The sequence below is a fragment of the Mastomys coucha genome, unplaced genomic scaffold, assembly GCF_008632895.1.
Source record: "Mastomys coucha isolate ucsf_1 unplaced genomic scaffold, UCSF_Mcou_1 pScaffold1, whole genome shotgun sequence".
In the NCBI taxonomy this organism is placed as follows: domain Eukaryota; kingdom Metazoa; phylum Chordata; class Mammalia; order Rodentia; family Muridae; genus Mastomys; species Mastomys coucha.
Window position 1 is genome coordinate 52,445,667 of NW_022196891.1, and position 18,253 is coordinate 52,463,919.

General features: G+C 37.7%; 1 protein-coding gene and 1 long non-coding RNA gene across 2 annotated transcripts in view; one reads left to right on the forward strand and one right to left on the reverse strand.

Annotated features, from left to right (window-relative positions):
- LOC116101598 overlaps positions 1–3,520 on the forward strand; it is an 8,217-nt gene extending 4,697 nt beyond the window's left edge. The window contains exon 2 of the long non-coding RNA XR_004122880.1: positions 3,404–3,520. This is a non-coding gene — a long non-coding RNA (uncharacterized LOC116101598). The remainder of the gene's footprint in view (positions 1–3,403) is intronic.
- The window catches only part of Xpr1 (xenotropic and polytropic retrovirus receptor 1), a 150,160-nt gene that overhangs the window by 43,242 nt on the left and 88,665 nt on the right, over positions 1–18,253 (reverse strand). Inside the window, exons 4-7 of the mRNA XM_031385244.1 lie at positions 17,506–17,729; positions 13,782–13,931; positions 13,445–13,528; positions 8,019–8,100 (exon numbers count right to left, since the gene is read on the reverse strand). Of these exons, the coding sequence (XP_031241104.1) occupies positions 8,019–8,100; positions 13,445–13,528; positions 13,782–13,931; positions 17,506–17,729 (540 nt within the window). The remainder of the gene's footprint in view (positions 1–8,018; positions 8,101–13,444; positions 13,529–13,781; positions 13,932–17,505; positions 17,730–18,253) is intronic.

Consider the following 18,253-nt stretch of genomic DNA (forward strand, 5'->3'; position numbering starts at 1 on the left):
GTCAAACCTCAGATTTACATGGGAAAAGATCTCTAATAACCAAAATAGTAATAAAAAATTAATAGTTGGAAAAGTCATACTCAAGTTTTAGAATGTACTATAATGGTGCAATAACCAAAACAGTGTGCAAGGATGTAAAAAAGATTTATATACAAATAGAAAATGATTGAAAAACCCCAAATAAACCATATGTCTATGACCAGCTGACAGTCAACAAGTGTGCCAACATTCTGGGGGAAAACATGTTCTTCAGCTAGTGCCAGAACAACTAGACATCCACGTGAAAAAGAAGGAGGAGGAGGAGGAGGAGGAGGAAGAGGAAGAGGAAGAGGAGGAGGAAGGAAGAAGAAGAGGAGGAGGAGGAGGAGGAGGAGGAGGAGGAGGAAGAGGAAGAGGAGGAGGAGGAGGAGGAGGAAGAAGAAGAGAGGAAGAAGAAGAACCCTAATCTCACAATTAGACAAAAATTATTCACCTAAGCATTTGGAAGGCAGAGGCAGGACACCAGCCTGGTCTACAGAGTGAGCTCAAGACAAGCCATGAACTAAAACTATTAAATATTCATTGGAAAAAGAAAAGGTAAATCACCACAATGTAGTATTTGGAGGTGTGTGTGTGTGTGTGTAAATAAATGCAAAAAAGAAAAAATCAGATAATTTGAACAAAAAAATTAAGAATGAAAGAAAAGCTGTAAATCATCTCTCTGAAAAGTAACTATTTAGAATATATTATTTTTTTCTTATTTTATTTTATTTTTCTTTTTTCTTTTGGAGGGGAACCTGGGAAAGGAGATATTGTAAATAAAGAAAACATCCAAAAAAAAAAAAAAAAAAAAAAAAAAAAAACTCTTCTAGGGGACTGGAGAGAAGGCTCAGCAGTTAGAAGCACTGACTGCTCTTCCAGAGGTTCTGAGTTCAATTCCCAGCTCACAACTATCTGTAATGAGATCTGATGCCCTCTTTTGGTGTGTCTGAAGAGAGGGACAGTGTACTCACATACATAAAATAAATAAATCTTTAAAAAAATTTCTTCTAGTTTCAGACAAAAGCAAATGTGGGCAAAAGATTTAGTTATCCAAAGAATACATAAATGACTAACAAGCCTAGGAGAAATAATTAGTTATTAGAAAAATGCAAATTAAAAGAATAACAAAACATCCCACATTCACTTGGATGGATTTTACAGAGCCCTCATACATTACTGGGAGAAGTGGAAAGTGGTATAACCTCTATAGAAAACACTATAGTGCTTTTCTATTAAGTCAAACCTGCCCATGCCTGCACATCTGAGTTCCATTTCTGGCCTCAATAAGAAGGAAAGAACTCACTCACCTAAGTTGCCCATACAGATGTTTTCTGACCACTATATATGAGCCATAGCAAGCACATGCCTGTGCCCCCCCAATACAATAATATAAACAAACAAAAAAGTTTTAAGCTTAGAAGAACCAAAATATTTATGAATGGATGAATGGATAAACAAACTGTGATATGTGTGTGGAATGAAGTACTGAATAATGCCACAACATGAATGGATGTTGAGAACATGCTAAGTGAAGAAGCCATATACAAATAACATGGCCAAAATGAAGATTTCAGTTACATAAACCATCTAGAATAGGGATATCCATAAAGATAGAAATAAGACAATAGTTGTCAATAGCTGGAGCAATAGAAATCTGTGACTGAGGATTCCTTTTAGGATGATAAAATGTTTAGGTAGACTAAGAAACAATACTGAGTTCTTGTGGAATAGTTCATTTTGAAGTCAGGGAAATGGTTTAGTGTAAGTAAGCATGAGGATGTGAGTTTACACCATATAAAATCAGGCACGGCCATAGCTGCTTACAACTCAGTGCTGCATACAGCATGGAGCCAGGCGGGCCTGGCCAGTTCACTAACCAGCAGCCCAGCAAACGACCAGCCTCAAGTTCAGTGAGTAACCTGGCCTAAGGGAACAAAGCAGAGAATAAGAAAGACACCTGTCATCCTCTTCTGGCCTTTCTATATGCATACATGCCGGGTGTACCTGTATACATGCATACAACACACACAGAAACACACATGGATACATGCACAGAGAAAGAGTGTTAATCTTTGCAACTCTGCTGTTAAGCTTAAATGTTTAAACTGTTTACCGCTCACAGATTTGCTCTAACATTCTACAAATTTCTAATTCTGTTTAATTAACATTTATGGTCATGGTTTTAGGATACAAATATTTATGATCCTGGCAGGAATATTTCTACATATGAAGAAAATTATCATGAAAATACAATGTAGAGTCATAAAATATACACACACACATATACACATATACTTAGAAAGACAATGTTCTACTTAATAGCATCATACAAAATGCTTCTAATTAATTGGTCAGTTTTTATTGTCATCTTGACATAACCTAGAATCACCTGAGAAGAGATTTTCCCAATTGAGAAACTGCTTGTGGCTATGTCTCTGGGAGATTGTCTTGACTGATGGATGACTGATGTGAGAGGGCCCAGCCCACTGTGGGCAGTACCATTCCTAGGCAGGTGAGCCTGGGCTGTAGAAGAAAGCCAGCCACAAAGTGAGTCATAAGCAGTGTTCCTCTATGGTTTCTGCTATAGGTGCCTGCCTTTAGTTTGGGCTCTGACAACTCGTAATGACAGACAGTGACTTGAAAGCCAAATAAGCCCTTTCATTCCCAGCTTGCTTTTGGTCAAGAGTATTTTATCACAGCAATAGAGACGTAAACTAGAACAATGATATTTAGTGAAACATCCTTGAACTCTACACTTTATTAGACATGTTTTTAAAAATTGTCATCATCAGTGGCAGCAGCTACAACAGCAACAACAAACACTGAGGATATTCAGTAAGCTAATAAATGCTAAAGAAATAGCATCTGAATGAAAACACGACTACATTTGTTAATGAACCAATTTAGTTTCAAAATGTTTCAAAGACACATAGCAGTCTTAATGGTTAATAGTCAAATTCTTCATTAAAGATCACAAACTTTGAACTACACAATCTCTAAAAGGTAAGTGCAGCTGTTCACAAAATATCAACTTCTTTCTGGCATAATCTTTTCAGTAAGTAGGATGAGAATTAAATTACAACATTTTTTTTTGCTAGACAAGATCATCACAAAAAAATCCCAAGAAATTACAATTTTTTTAAACGGGAGCTACATGAAGAAATAGAGTTAAATCAAATCCCCTGTCTAAGGCCACAGGGATTTAATCTCAGTAACTCGCCTCCAGAGCCAGCTGCACTTGTATATAAGTCATACACAAACCATCACATGTCTGCTAGCTCTAAACAGAAACCAACGACCAAACAGAAGTCTGTTCTAAACCCTGTAACTATAGCCTTCACTGCATTGGATCAAGTTGATCTGTGTTCTTTTGTTGTTCTAGGTCCTGATTCACGTTGGAATTTATCACAACACAGTGCCTGTGCTTTACAACCCTTTCCAGCACTGTCTTCTAACACTAATCTTTAATGTTTTTGTAAATTAAATCATATAATGTGTACTTTTGGTGTTTGGCTTCTTTTGTTTACTTTAAAATGGTTAACTTCATGTTGTATAGGCCTCACTTAAAAGCTGTCATCTGTGTCCCTGCATGTGGCCACACTTCATTCTTCTCCCTTCTCCACACCATCCCATTAGGTAAAAACATCTGTTATGTTGTTGACAGAATATATGGGTTGTTCCAGTTTGGGGACATTAACATAGTACAGTTACTAACGTTTTCAAATGTTTTCTTGTAGATATGTGTACTCACTTCTATTACTAGAGAGGGATAATAGGTTAACACACAGTCAGCTTTGTTAAACAGTGTCAAGCAGTTCTCTGAGGTGCTATACCTATCTCTCATTTCCACATTACCCCATGATGTGCCACTGCAAGGGTACTGCGACTCATGTACGCAGCTCAGCCAATGGCTATGTGAGCAGTTTCTAAGAGGCTACTATTATAAGCAATATGGCACAAAAGAATTTCTTTGTATTGTAGACTCCTAGGTTGTAAGCTAAATTTAATAAAAAATTATTAAGTAATTGTATCACTTAACATATACTACCAATTATCTCAAAGGAGATTTCAACAATCAATAGTCTTGTTTATTTTATACCCTTATAACTACTGCAAATGTTAAGTAGTAAATGAAATCTGCCATACTTTATTTCAAATGGAGCAAAGGTTAATAGAAGAAAAACTAAAAAACAAAAATCCATACGGGAAAAATTTCATTTTCATGAAACTAAAACTCTGGATATGAGATTTTTCTGGCAAATTATTGAACACTAGGCCATGTCCCCTTGAGAGACCACAGCAATTATGCACGTAATTTTTTATGTGAATGCTCAAAGAAAAGAATCGTGCTTGCACATGCATTACTACTGCTGTGTTTCCCTCTGACTCTCAACACTGCTATCTTCTCAGTACCCGAGGGAAGATAAATAAAGATAGACAGCTGGCTTTATCTGTTTACCCTCCCCCTCACCAATATACACAGAGATCAAACAAAAAAGGATTCTGAGGCTAGAACTTAATGCACAATGCTAGATGTATAAATTGCATGAATTAAAAAAAAAACCATCACAATAATAAGTCTATGTTTACTAAAAACTCAGCTTGTCCTAAGCTAAAAATTAAAACACAAACAAAACCCCTTTCCATTTAATTCACATGAAAGACGTCTGCTTCTTCCCTCGTCTTACTTCCCTCGTCTTACTTAAGCTCTTACGGATTGATTTCTCCTGGTTTTTCAGTACTGGGGACTGAACTCGGGAGTCCATTTATGACAGGCAAACAGTCAGCTACTGAGTTACACAATCACTCCTCCCCCTCCCCCCACACCCCTAAACACTTTTTTTTTCTATCTGAAGACTCATGAGGCTCGAGGGCAGTCATGAGAAACATAAAAGTGACTTGTGGGTTGACTGGAGAGATGGTGCAGTGAACAAAGAGCTTATGGTACAAGTGTGAAGCTCTGAGTTTGAATGCAAAAGATCCACATAAAAAGCGAATTTTATAACACTGATCTATAATCCCTATGCTCTAGCAACAAGATGGCAGGTGGGAATAGGAGAATCTTGGAAGCTTGTAGGCCAGCCTGTCTGGCACGGCAGAGGTAAACAATAAAGAAACCTTACTTCAAAACAAGATGGAATGATGCCTGCTGTGGGCCTCTGATCCTCTACCTGCACAGTGGCACGTGACTGTCCTTACATTTACATTTATGCAAAACACACATATCAGATTTTAAAGCTACTTATGAATTAACAAATAAAAATAAATTCTCAAGTAATCCTAGATAAGTTTAAGGTACTGAGTTCCCTGAATAGATGAGGAAGCTATTTTAGAAAAGAACAGTTGTCCATACGACCATAGCCGATGGTGGAGCTGTAACTGAGACTCAGGCGGGATTTATGTTGTTCCCATGGCCGCTAGCTTGGTAATCTAGCTGAACCTTGGAACTATAGAACTTTCATATATTTTATACAACTATAATTACCCTATATACATAGAAACAGGTTACAAAATTATCATAAATCTCATCAATATTAAATTGTACACTATGGGTGCATAATACACAGCTGGTGGGAGGGAAAACTCTCAAAGTTTTGGTTCTGAGTAATGGCTGAGCCAGAGAACTCTAACAATACAATGAAAACATACTGTCATGTAAAAGCCTTTCCAACTAGTGTTATAACTTTATAATGTGAAACAGGCAATGCTGAGGAGAATGTTCGTGAGAAATAATAAGGTTCTATACATCATTTAATCTCAACTGGTTTTCTCTTCTATCCCCCCAGACTTCCTCAATACTTGTTAAACTCCTATTATGCTCCATGCAGTGTTCCAGTACTTAGAGACAAAAGCCCAGGCATTGAGGTGTTTGGGATCAAGTCCAAATATTGCTTGCATGCTAGTGGGAAGTAGACATGAGTACGTGATGCACTGTCATGTCATAACCATCTCAAGAAAACTAACGTAGGCTGAAGGAATAGAAAATACAGAAGAGACTATTTTGGTGTAGGATGATCACAGAAGGCCTCACTGAAAAGACAGCACTGAATAGAGATCTAAATGAAGGGAAAGAATAAGACAAATAAGACACCCTGGGAAAGAGCTTCTTAGGCAACAAATGTGTTCAAAGAATAGTAAATACAACTGAGTGAACACAGGGAGAAAGACAGGATAGGAAGTAACAAACAACTAAGGTGCAATATCCCTGAAGGTCCTGTTTACTATGGTGGGAGAGGGGCTGAGGAAAGGAGCAAGAAAACCACTCTCCCACAGACTCATGGTTAGAAGAGGGCTAGAGTGGATGCATACTGTTATACAGCAAACAAGAAATGACTCTTAAGACAAAGACGGTACTAATGGATGGAGTGATAAGTGATAAAATTCAAACAGTATGAAGACACAGCAATAAGATTTCTTGTATGTGTAAGTAATAAAATATGAAAGATGACGTTTGGAATCTAAGTACTGGCCAAAGGTCACGTGTCGCGTGTGCTGTCTCCTAGCTCAAAATGTTAACTGCGAGGGAGAAACTTTAATAAGAGTTCGGGCCCAGTGAGCAACTTGGCTCTCTAACACTGTGACCACCATGATGTTTTGCTCACAGGCCTATGAAGTGTCAGGACCAAGTGATCAAGGGCTAAAATCTTCACAACCACGAGCCAAAATGTTTTTCTTTTTTAAAACTTGATGATTTCAGCTAACACAGGGATAAACAGGGACTTACAAGTTTGGGCTTTACCTGGGAGACTTCAAAAAAAAAAAAAAAAAAAAATCAAGGGTCATTTTGTCTAATGGGAAATGCCTATGAGATAGCCAAACAGCCAATTAGATCTTTTTCAAAGGAGAAAGAATATATACTTGTAAGTCATTAGCATATAGATAGTATTTGTAGCCATAAGCTTAAATAATTTGCCTAGATAGAAAATGAAAATAGAAAGTAGAAATATGAGAACTGAATATATTCGAACTATCCAACACTGGGAAAGAAACTAGGAAAGAAATACTAAATAAATTTAATAGGAAAAACAGGTGGGGCATTTGAAGGTTTTTCAGTTGTGATAATGTGAAATGCTACTGAAGAGCTGCTCAAATTCTTAGGCATGCTTCATAAAGGCTACCTGTTGCTTGCACTGTATTATTTCTTAATTCTGGGACTATAGTTACTCTCATAGAAATCCTTTTTTAACTTCTTTGGGTGTGGTTTAGTTTTATTTTTTTGAAATAGGATCTCATTTAACCAGGCTGGCCTCAAACACACTCATATTGTCTGTAGCGGAGGAAATTCTTGAACTCCTGATGCTTGTGCCTCCCCTTCCTAAATGCTGGGATTATAGGTTTGTGCTCCTATACCTGGTTTTACGCAGTGCTGAAGATTGAACACAGGACTTCATATATGCTAGGCAAGCACTCATCAGCTAAGCTCCAACCACAGCTCTACTTTTAGATTTCACTGATTTGAAAATTACATAGCTAAGCCTCTAAAGACTGCATGTAGAGCAGTTATAAGCAGATTCTGGGAAATGTGAGGGGTCTCTATAATAAACAATAAATAAGGGGTAGTGTATGTACTTTGTAACATATTTATCTTCATTTATGACCAAGAAAACAAGTTCTTATATTAATTACACTTTTTACTTAGTGTGTGTTTGTGTGTATGTGTGCATGTGTGCGTATACCATGTCATACACAAAGATGTCAGGGGACAACTTGTGGGAGTCAGTTTTCTTCTTCTAACATGTAGGAGTCAAAACTCACGTAAGTCAGACTAGGCAGCAAGCATCTTTAACCAGTGAGCCATCTTCCTGGCCCAGGGTTAAGTTCTTAATAACTGAACTCTAGTTAAAAAGAAGTCAACGTTCTACAAAATTATGTTCCAGAGGAAAAATAAACAAATGTCTAAAACTACCCCACAAAACTTCTTACAGCAGTTTTGGTAGCTCCAAGCATAATATGACATAAACATATTAAAAACAAATGAATTAAAAGTTAAGAATTACCTGCAAACACAAGGGTAATATTCAGCACAATGAATATTCCACAAAATAGGCCAACTCTAAAAGTAGTCCATGCTGGTGGAGGCTGTGGAAAGAAAACAGAACTCTGAGTAAAAGACAAGAGAGCAAGCACATGGAGTGTGTGCCACTATAGAGTACAAGGACAACATATTTTCCTATCCTAACCTTTATAACTGAAGCAGAGGACCGTTCCTGCCCCAACGTCCTATTACTACAATAGGGGCACTATTGAGTTCTTTTACAGAAATCTGAATCATGGGGTTGGGGAGACGTTCATCCAGTTAAGGACTCGCTGTGTTGCTATAAAGACATGAGTTGGATACCCAATACCCACATAAAAAGCCAGGCAGATCCCACATAAAAGGCTGGGCACAGTGCATGTTTATAATCCCAGTGCCAGGTAGGCAAAGGCAGACAGATTCCTGGACCTCCCTGGACAGTGAGCCCAGACAAGACAAACTGGAGAGTTCCTGGGTCACTGAGACTGTCTCTAAAACCAAGGTGGAAAGTGACTAAGGAATACAAACAATGTCCATCTCTGATCAAAACACACACCCACACCCACGAGGGGGGGAAGGGAGGGAGGCAGAGGGGGGAAGGGGAAGAAGGAAGGGGGGAGGAGGAAGAGGAGGAGAAAGGAAGGGGGAGAGAGGGAAGAAGGGAGAAAGAGGCAGAGAGGTAGGGAGGGAGAGAAATGAGATAAAGATGGTAATCTTAGGCTTCAGACTAATACAATGAAGTAGGTTTTCTCTGAATTGATTTAAAATGAAATTAAATTTTTATAAAATATATTTAGCTCTATATTTTGAAAGTCAGAATTACTCAATTAGAGTTTACTCTTTGGTACTATGAATAATGAGCAACAATGGAAAAGACAAGAACACGTACTTTCTGATAAACTTATGCTTTTGTACTGAGAAAACAAAAAATTTAAAGGTTTATTTATTCTTTTATTTACATATATAGTATCTGTCTGAGTTTATGTACATCATGGGTGTGCAGGTACCCACCAAGGCCATAGAGCATCAGATCCACCTAAAACTGGAGTTAAGGTGGTTTTGCATTTCCTGTGTAGGTTCTGAAAGCCAAAATAGGGTCCCTTGCAAGACCAATAAGCATGCCTAACCTCTGAACCATCTCTCCAACCCCTTAAATGAAAACTTTTAAGCTATACTAGAGTTCTTAAGAGATGGGCATATAAAAACTTCCAGTGCAATGGAATAATTATATTCTTCTTTGTTATAATTTGATTTTATACCTATAACTGATCTTAAAATTACCCTCTTTCTAAAGCAAACAGAAAATTCCTTAATATAAAGGAATAAAGGATAGAGATAAACTTTTGGGTTTTTTTAGTGTTCAGGATAAGAGAGTAGACTTAGACCTTCAAAACACACATACAGATAGACACACACAAACAGACATACACACAGAGACACACAGACACACACACGCACACAGCCCACATCAAAACTCTTACTACTTGTCACAAGAGCTATCAATATTGTCAGTTTTATAATGAAAGTATCTAGAAGGAAGACAGTAATTTATCTTTTCTTAAAAGCTACTTTAGTTTCAAAAATTGCACACTACATTCTATTTACAAAAGGATATCTATCATCCATTTAGAATGTTAGAAGCAGCTGGTACAGTGAACACATATACTAATTGTCCTGTCTTTAGACACTTACCCTACCTGAAGTCCCTCCCTCTCTCACTGTGTACCTTGCCTCGTCACCAGACAACCACTTCATGTTTTCTTCATGTCTCCTCTAAACACATTCTTAAACACTTTAATTTTTAAAATCAATTTTCTCATTTTAAGGTTTTATTTTCATATAAATGATATAATAAACTATATACATTTAAAGCACAATTCCTGTTTGTTCTTCTGGTGCTTTTATAGTTTTTCCTCTATCTTTCAGTCAGTTTGACTATGATATGTCTATGGTTTTGTTAAAATACTGTTTTTCTGAATACACTGGCATATAAGGAATTGCACACATACAAGATTTAAAGAATATAATGATAAGATTTTTACAAGATTTAGTACATATGGCTATTAATGGAATCATAACCACAATGAAGATGATCAAAGACAGTATACTGAGCAAGGTATGGTGATACATGTTTATATCACCGGCACTCCGGAGGTAATGGCAGGGGCACCAAGTGTTCAAGGCCAGCCTTAGCTACATAGTGAGTTTGAAGTCAGCCTGGACTACAGGAAACATTGTCTCAAAAAAAAAAAAAAAAAAAAAAAAAAAACAAGTAAAGAAAGGTGAATAACAACGAACTGCTAACATATTAACCCTGCAAGCTTCCTTATGCCCCTTTGCTTCCTTCCTTCCTGCCCAAAACCCACTCCATACCATACCAGCTTGAATGGCAACCAATGATTTGCTTGCTTGCTTTCTTCCTTTCTCCCTTCCTTCCTTCCTTCCTTCCTTCCTTCCTTCCTTCCTTCCTTCCTTCCTTCCTTCCTTCCTTCCTTTCTTTCTTTCTTTCTTTCTTTCTTTCTTTCTTTCTTTCTTCTTTTAAAGGATTTACTTATTTTTATTTTATGCCCATTAGTATTTTCCCTGCATGCATATATCTGTGTGAGTGGTTCTGATCCCCTGGAGCTGGAGTTACAGACAGTTGTGAACTGCCATGTGGGTGCTGGAATTGAACCTGGGTCCTCGGAAGAGCAGCCAGTGCCCTTAACCACTGAACCAGCTCTCTAGCCGGATTTGCTTTTTCTTTTTTTCATTGTTCACTGGTTTACATTTTCTTTTCTTTTCTTTTCTTTTCTTTTTTTTTTTTTTTTTTTTTTTTTTTTTTTTTTTTGGTTTTTTGAGACAGGGTTTCTTCGTATAGCCCTGGCTGTCCTGGAACTCACTCTGTACACCAGGCTGGCCCCAAACTCAGAAATCCACCTGCCTCTGCCTCCCAAGTGCTGGGATTAAAGGTGTGCGCCACCACCGCCCGGCTACATTTTCTAGAGTTATAAATGGAGTCACATATAGTATATACTTTTTAAAAATCTGTCTTCTTTCTCTCTCTTGATTCCCGTATGTTATAGAATGTATCAACAAATTATTTTCCAGGTTGAGCAGTAGTAAACTGTTCAGATATAGCATAACTGTTTATCCATTCACCTACTGATGGACATGAGTTGCTTACAACTTTGGCTATTATGAATAAAGGTGCTATGAAAACTTATATAGAAGTCTTTTTGTGGACATATGCTTGCATTTGTCTTGGATGAATACCTAGGAATACGACAGCCAGTCATGTGGTAGATGTACATTTCACTGTTTAGGAAACTCTTCAACTGAATGCTGATGGGTGATAACATTTTATTCCATCAGCAGCATAGGAGATGGGATTCTGTTCCTCTAAGCATGGATGTGAGCATCTCTGTGGGTTGGTCTGCACATCTTGACAGCCAGGCCTGCTGCCCTTGTCTGCCTGCACAGTGTGGATGAGGTTCAGGTTATCCTCTCACTACTAAGGACTGGAGTTCTCCAATGTTCTTGGGAGAATACGTTGTTTACCAAACATGCCTTTAGAAGTATTTCCTCCTAGTTTAGTACTCTTCACTCTCCTTACCAGAGTCCTTTGAAGATCTATTTCTAACTTTGATGAGGTGCTTTTGATATCATTTCTACAAAGCCTTTGAGACTCCCAAAGCTGCCATGACTTGTCCCCTATATTTTCTCCTAAAACTTTGTAGTTTTAGGTTTACTTTAGCTCCATGTGATGTCTAGAGACATGTGGTATAAAACACAAAGAAAGGCTCATGTTTTCTTTTGCATAGAGAATCCAACTGCTCAAGCTATTTGTATTTTTTCTTCCTCTACTGGCATGCTTTATGTTTGTACTGAAAACTAGTTGTATACATATATTTTTCTATTTTTAGATTCTATCTTGTTCCACTAAAGTATCTGTCTATCATGGCCCTACCTTGATTACTTCAGCTTTAATGGATTTTTATACCAGGCAGTGCTCATATTTCAACCTTTTAATTTGTTCCAAAGATATACTGGCTAATGTAGGTCTTTTGCATTTCTATACATTTTAAAACTAGCTTACCAATCTATACTCACACACACACACACACACACACACACACACACACACACAACCCTTACTGACAGTTTTTAGATGGATTATTCTATCTAAAATTAAAAAATGACTTCCTAAAAGAACTGAGCTTACCCAATATACCCATAACTCAATATACCTCATTTAAATGATCTGTAGTTTATTTCAGCAGTGTTCTGTAATTTCTAATGTAAATTCACATCTGTTGCCAGACTATTACTGTACACTTCTTATTTCTGTGGCATTACTGGGGAGTTTGTTACTTTCAGTTGTGCTTGATGTATAGTCACACTCGATCTTTGTAAACGGACACTGTATTCTGCAGGCATGTGCAGTCACACTCGATCTTTGTAAACTGACACTGTATTCTGCAGGCTCGCTAACCCCCTGATTAGCTGTAGTACTATATGGATCATTGACTTTTCTACAGAGATCATCAAGTCACTGATAACAAACAAACAACACAGCAGAACAACAAAACTTCCAGCACTTTTACTTCTTTCTTTCTAACCTGAATGCCTTTTATGTCCTTTTCTGACCTTATCACATTCAATGATAAGTCAATGATAGTCCTAATATACAGAATATACAGTTTGTTCCTGGTCTTATAAAGGAAGTCTCAATGTTTTCACTGTTAAGTATGACATTAATTCTAATTTTTCATACGTGCTGGTTTTTATATATAAACTCTTCATTATTAATTTCAATACACTGTTATCACACAAAATACTCTATGATAAAAATTATTTTAATTTATGGAGACATGTTTTATGAGACAGAGATATTACTTAAATGGTATATAAATAGCATTTAATATACCCCCTACCTTCTTCTTTTAAAGGGGGCATAACTGTTGTTTTAGAAAAAGTTATATGGTAACCCAATACATCTGAATCTCCCATATCGTGAGCAACAACAAAAACCTTCATCTCAGCTGATAATACCAAGAAGCAAGTATGTGTAAGAAGCAGCAGGAGAGGGAGCTGGGGGGCAGCACCAAGAGAAAGGGGTAAGGCTCTGCAATTCATTACAATATGAAGGCTCACATTAACTTTCCTTCCTTTCCCACTTCCCTTTTCTTGACATGGGTCTTATTATGTAACCTAGGCTGGCCCTCTACTAGTGGTTATCCTGCCTTAGCCTCCTAAACACTGGATTAAAACATGTGTCACCATGCCTGGATCCTAGAATCTAACTTTTTTTCAATGAGAATAGTAGCAACTACTTACAAAAACTTTTAAGGTAATGACACCAGACAACAGCAAGAGTGTGTTGTTAAATATGCAAAAGGAAACAAAGCACTGGAGGCGAGCACTAACCTGAGCAGCTCCCAACGGAGGGACCCGTAATCGCTTCATAGCCTTTTGTCTGTCACCATCTTCAAGCTCATTGGTGACCACAGCCTAAAAGAGAAACAATCAAGTTTTATCTAAGTTGTTCTAAATGAAAGGGATATACATACATACACATGTATATAATATCTTGATAGCTTCTTGAAAAGTATACTGATAAGCAAAAGAAAAAGACCTTAAGTAAGAAGATAGGTACTCTAGGCCAGCAATTTACAAAAGCCTGCAGGACAAAAATGGTGAATTACTTCTTTAAAATACACACAAACGAGACTGAGCAGGTAGGGCAAGCAAGCAGGTGTTATACCTCAGTCTCAGAAATGAGCTGGTTGATTTTCTTGCATGTATAAAACGGGGCCACCTCTACATGAGCCACTCGCCAATCTGCTCCACGAGATGTTTCCAGGATCTTGTCATGCTTTTTAAGGATTTTGCGAAACCCTGTAAAATTCAGATTCTATAGGAAGAAACGAGAAATACAATTATCAATCGTAGCATCATTAAAGAAGATTAAAATAGTGAAGCAATAGACACTGACTACAGTGACCGAGCAAATACTGAGAGCCTGGGAGCACCAGCGCCTTCCTAGAGCATTCCCACACTGCTGACAGGCATAAGGCTCTCTGGTCACCGGTTCTTATTTCTCTTCCAAGTATATTAATGAAAACCCTAAGCTCCAAACATTTTTATTTCCAACTTTCCCACATATAACCATTTCAAAATGGGTTGTTTTACTGCTTCGGCCAAAAGAGTCCTTTCAGAAAATGTCTTGCATTCATCATTCACTGAATCCATTTCTTTAAATCTTTGTTTTTTGAGAGTTATTTCTCTTTTCTCTTTCTTCCTTTCCTTCTCTTCCTTCCTTTCTTTTTTTTTGAGTGGTAAATAAGAGAAAATTTTCACTGCTACAGGCATGAATAACAAAGATCTATCTAGTCCTCTTAACTTTTACTTTCTTTCTATTCATCTCTGCTTAGGGATGAGAGTGAGAAGGAGAGGCCAGAGGAAAGGCAGAAAGGACACTCACTGCACAAGGGTGGAAGCTCTACCTTCCTTCAGCTTCTACAAAATCAAAAGACTGCATTCTCCTACACCCCAGTCACTTGTGCTCATCATCTGAATGGCAGGAAAGCATGAAAACTTTCTAACCTGCAGGGCTAGATTAGTTCTATGTGAGGTAGCCTATATTTGCTAAGGTTTCTTGCTCATTTGTTAGAATCTATTCTTTGTACCATAATAAGTGATGAAACTGGTGTGTGTGTGTGTGTGTGTGTGTGTGTGTGTGTGTGCGTGTGTGTTTGTTTGTTTGCATGCAGTGTAGTATATGTCCAAGCATGTGTGTAGATTTCTCCATCTCTCCTTTTTTCCTTCAGACAGGATCTTTGACAGCCAGACTGGCCAGCCAATACTCCCCAGGGATGCTCTTGTCTTCCCCTGAACCTGGGATTATAGGCCTTTTTACTAAGTCAGTTCTCTATGTTTTCATGAAAAACACTTTCCCCATCCCTAGATACGGCTTTACAATTTTCTTTCTTCCTCATTTTAAAACAAATATATTCTTGGAGCTGAAGAGATTGCTCAGTGGTTAAGTATATGTGGTGTTCTTACAGAGGACTGGATTCAATACGCAGAACCTACATCAGACAGTCACAACTGCCTTTAACTCCAGTTCTGAGGATCTAATGTTCTCTTTAGTCTGTACTTCATGTATGCAATGTACATATAGATAACCAGGCACATAAACATATATATAAATAAATTTTAAAATTTTAAATAGGAATATTTTCTTATAATTTTAGTAGGACAGAATTTAAAAATATCCATTTATTTGTATTTATGAGAGTTCTGCCTGCATGGAAATAAATGCACAGTGTGTAGGACTGCTGCCCTCAGTGCCCACTAGGTCCCTCTACAAGAGCAGCTTATGCTCCTAAGCACTGAGTCATCTGTCCAGCTCTAGAACAGAACTTTTAGAGTTATTAGAAATGGCTCGGCAATTAAGAGCCCTTGTTACAGAAATACCAGGTTGGATTCCTAGCACCTACATGGTGACTTACAAATGTCTGTCTTTTGTCCTTGTTTTTTTTTGTGTGTGTTTTAATAATTGTTCAATATATAAAACTGCTGAAAATATAGATATTTCCTACTTTAAAAATTTATTTTTATTTTTTTGCATATGTGTTTATGTAACTGTATGTCACACATGTACAGGTACCTGTAACAGCCAGAAAAGAACAGCAGTTAACAGCACTTGGGAGGCAGAGGCAGGCAGATGTCTGAGTTTGAGGCCAGCCTGGTCTACAGAGTGAGTTCCAGGACAGCCAGGGCTGAGAAACCCTGTCTCGAAAAACAAAAACAAACAAAAAAACCAAACCAACCAACCAAACAAACAAAAAAGCCAAAAACCCCCAGAGATTTGTGAGGCTCCTGGTGTGGCTCCTGGGAAATGAGCTCAGGCTCCCTGGAAGAGCAGCGAGTGCTCGGAACAGTTGAGCACTATGTTAACACTAAAGTTAAAACCTGTGGGAAAGCATTTTTTTCTTTTAATATTTAGTTATTGATATGAATATCAATATGAAATTTTTTTAAAGATTTATTTATTGTATGTATATGAGTACACTGTCACTTTCTTCAGACATACCAGTAGAGGGTATCAGATCCCATTACAGATGGCTATGAGCCACCATGTGGTTGCTGGGATTTGAACTCAGGACCTCTGGAAAAGCAGTCAGTACTCTTAACAGCTGAGCCATCTCTCCAGCCCATTGATATGAATTTTTAAAAATTAAATTATAAAACTATGGAAAAAATGTCAAAAAAGGGGCCTAGGTGTGTGGCTAATTAACCAGGCACTCAGAAGGCCAAGTCAGAAGGCACTCAAGTTTCTGATCAGCCTGGGAAATCTAACAAAAACAAAGGAATTTATCACTTATTTTTCCCACATTATTACTTTACTGCTGAATTATTTCTCAACTGGGTTTGTCTCTGAATGTTAAAACATTATATCATCAAAGAAAATTATGAAATTGATGGGAAAGGTACACATATTAACAACTTAGATCACTGTAGATATGGATTTCAAGTACTTTGTATTTAAAAATTCCAACACTTGGCTGGAGAGATGGCTCAGCGGTTAAGAGCACTCACTGCTCTTCCAAAGGCCCTGAGTTCAAATCCCAGCAAGCATAGTGGCTCACAACCATCGGTAATGAGATCTGATGCCCTCTTCTGGTGTGTCTGAAGACAGCTACAGTGTATTTACATATAATAGTAAATAAATCTTTTTTTTTTTTTAATTCCAACACTTGCTGGGCAGTGATGGGACATGCCTTTAATCCCAGCAGATGCAGGCAGATATCTGTGAGTTTGAGGCCAGCCTGGTCTAACAGATGTGCTTTAGGACAGCCAGGGCTACACAAAGAAAAACTGTCTCAAAAAACAAACAAACAAACAAACAATCCAACATTGCAAAGAAAACCTTGTTTCATATTATTTTGAGAGAATCTTAAAGCTACACAAGCTGTTTTCAACTCCCTGTGTAGCTGAGGATGGTCTTGAACTTAATTTTTTTTGATATATCTGCTGAGCCATTCGTATAAAAGATTGTAAGTATGTTCATATGTATATACACGCACACAAACTGCTTAAAAAACTAGTCTTAACAGTTTTTTTTTTTTTTTTTTTCCGAGACAGGGTTTCTCTGTGTAGCCCTGGCTGTCCTGGAACTCACTCTGTAGACCAGGCTGGCCTCAAACTCAGAAATCTGAAACTCAGAAATCTGCCTGGCTCTGCCTCCCAAGTGCTGGGATTAAAGGCGTGCGCCACCACCGCCCGGCTAGTCTTAACAGTTTTAATTCTTCTAATACATGGTTGTTGGGTTTTGTTTTTGTTTTTCCACAAAGACATCTAAATTCCAAGAACCCCAAGAATAAAGATGATTTCAATCTTTAGGGGATTCAGTACAGACCAAGGTAATTCTACTTACTGGAATCTTATTTTACAATGCCATTCTGTAGGGTAAGACTAAGCACCTGATAGTTCTGCAGCAGGATGAGACTGAGGTAGAACTCGCTGAAGGCCAGCTTAAGGTCTTTAATATTCCTATGTTGGACACGCTCCTCGTGGGACAGGTGGAACACTGGCTTTCTGCGTTGTCGCAATGTTGTGACACCAGTGCTTTCTTTCTGCACATCCAGTGATGACTGAAGCTCATTCTGAAGTGTAGCAAACCTGCGCTGAGCTTCTGCCAGCTTCTCTATAAGGAAAGAGCATTATCCAATCAGGTTAAAGATATATATGCAAATAAAACACCCATACATATAAAGCTTAAAATGTATTCATCTACTAATCTTGTATTATAAAAGTGATAAACAAGCTCAATTTTGAATCATCTTTATTTTACTGAATTCTAAATTTTTCTTGATTATCCTAGCAAAGGGCTAGAAGCACTTGCTGCAAAATCTGACAAGCAGAGTTCAATACCCAAGACCCATTCGGTAGGAAAAAAGAACTCCAAGTTATCCTCGGACCGCCACAAACACACTGAGGTACAGGTGGACACACTAAATAAATGCAGTTTTAAAAAAATGTTTTTAAAAAACTTCCTGGTTCTACAACTCCATACACAAACAGGCCTAGAATTAGAGCTTGAAGCTGTGCCTGCTATGTCTCCCACTGAACCTCATCTCTTCTCTACAAGTTTTTCAAAGCCACACTAAAACTAATGCACTGGGTGTTAAAAACTAGACTATTTGTGGATAGGTGTGTTTTTTTTTTTTT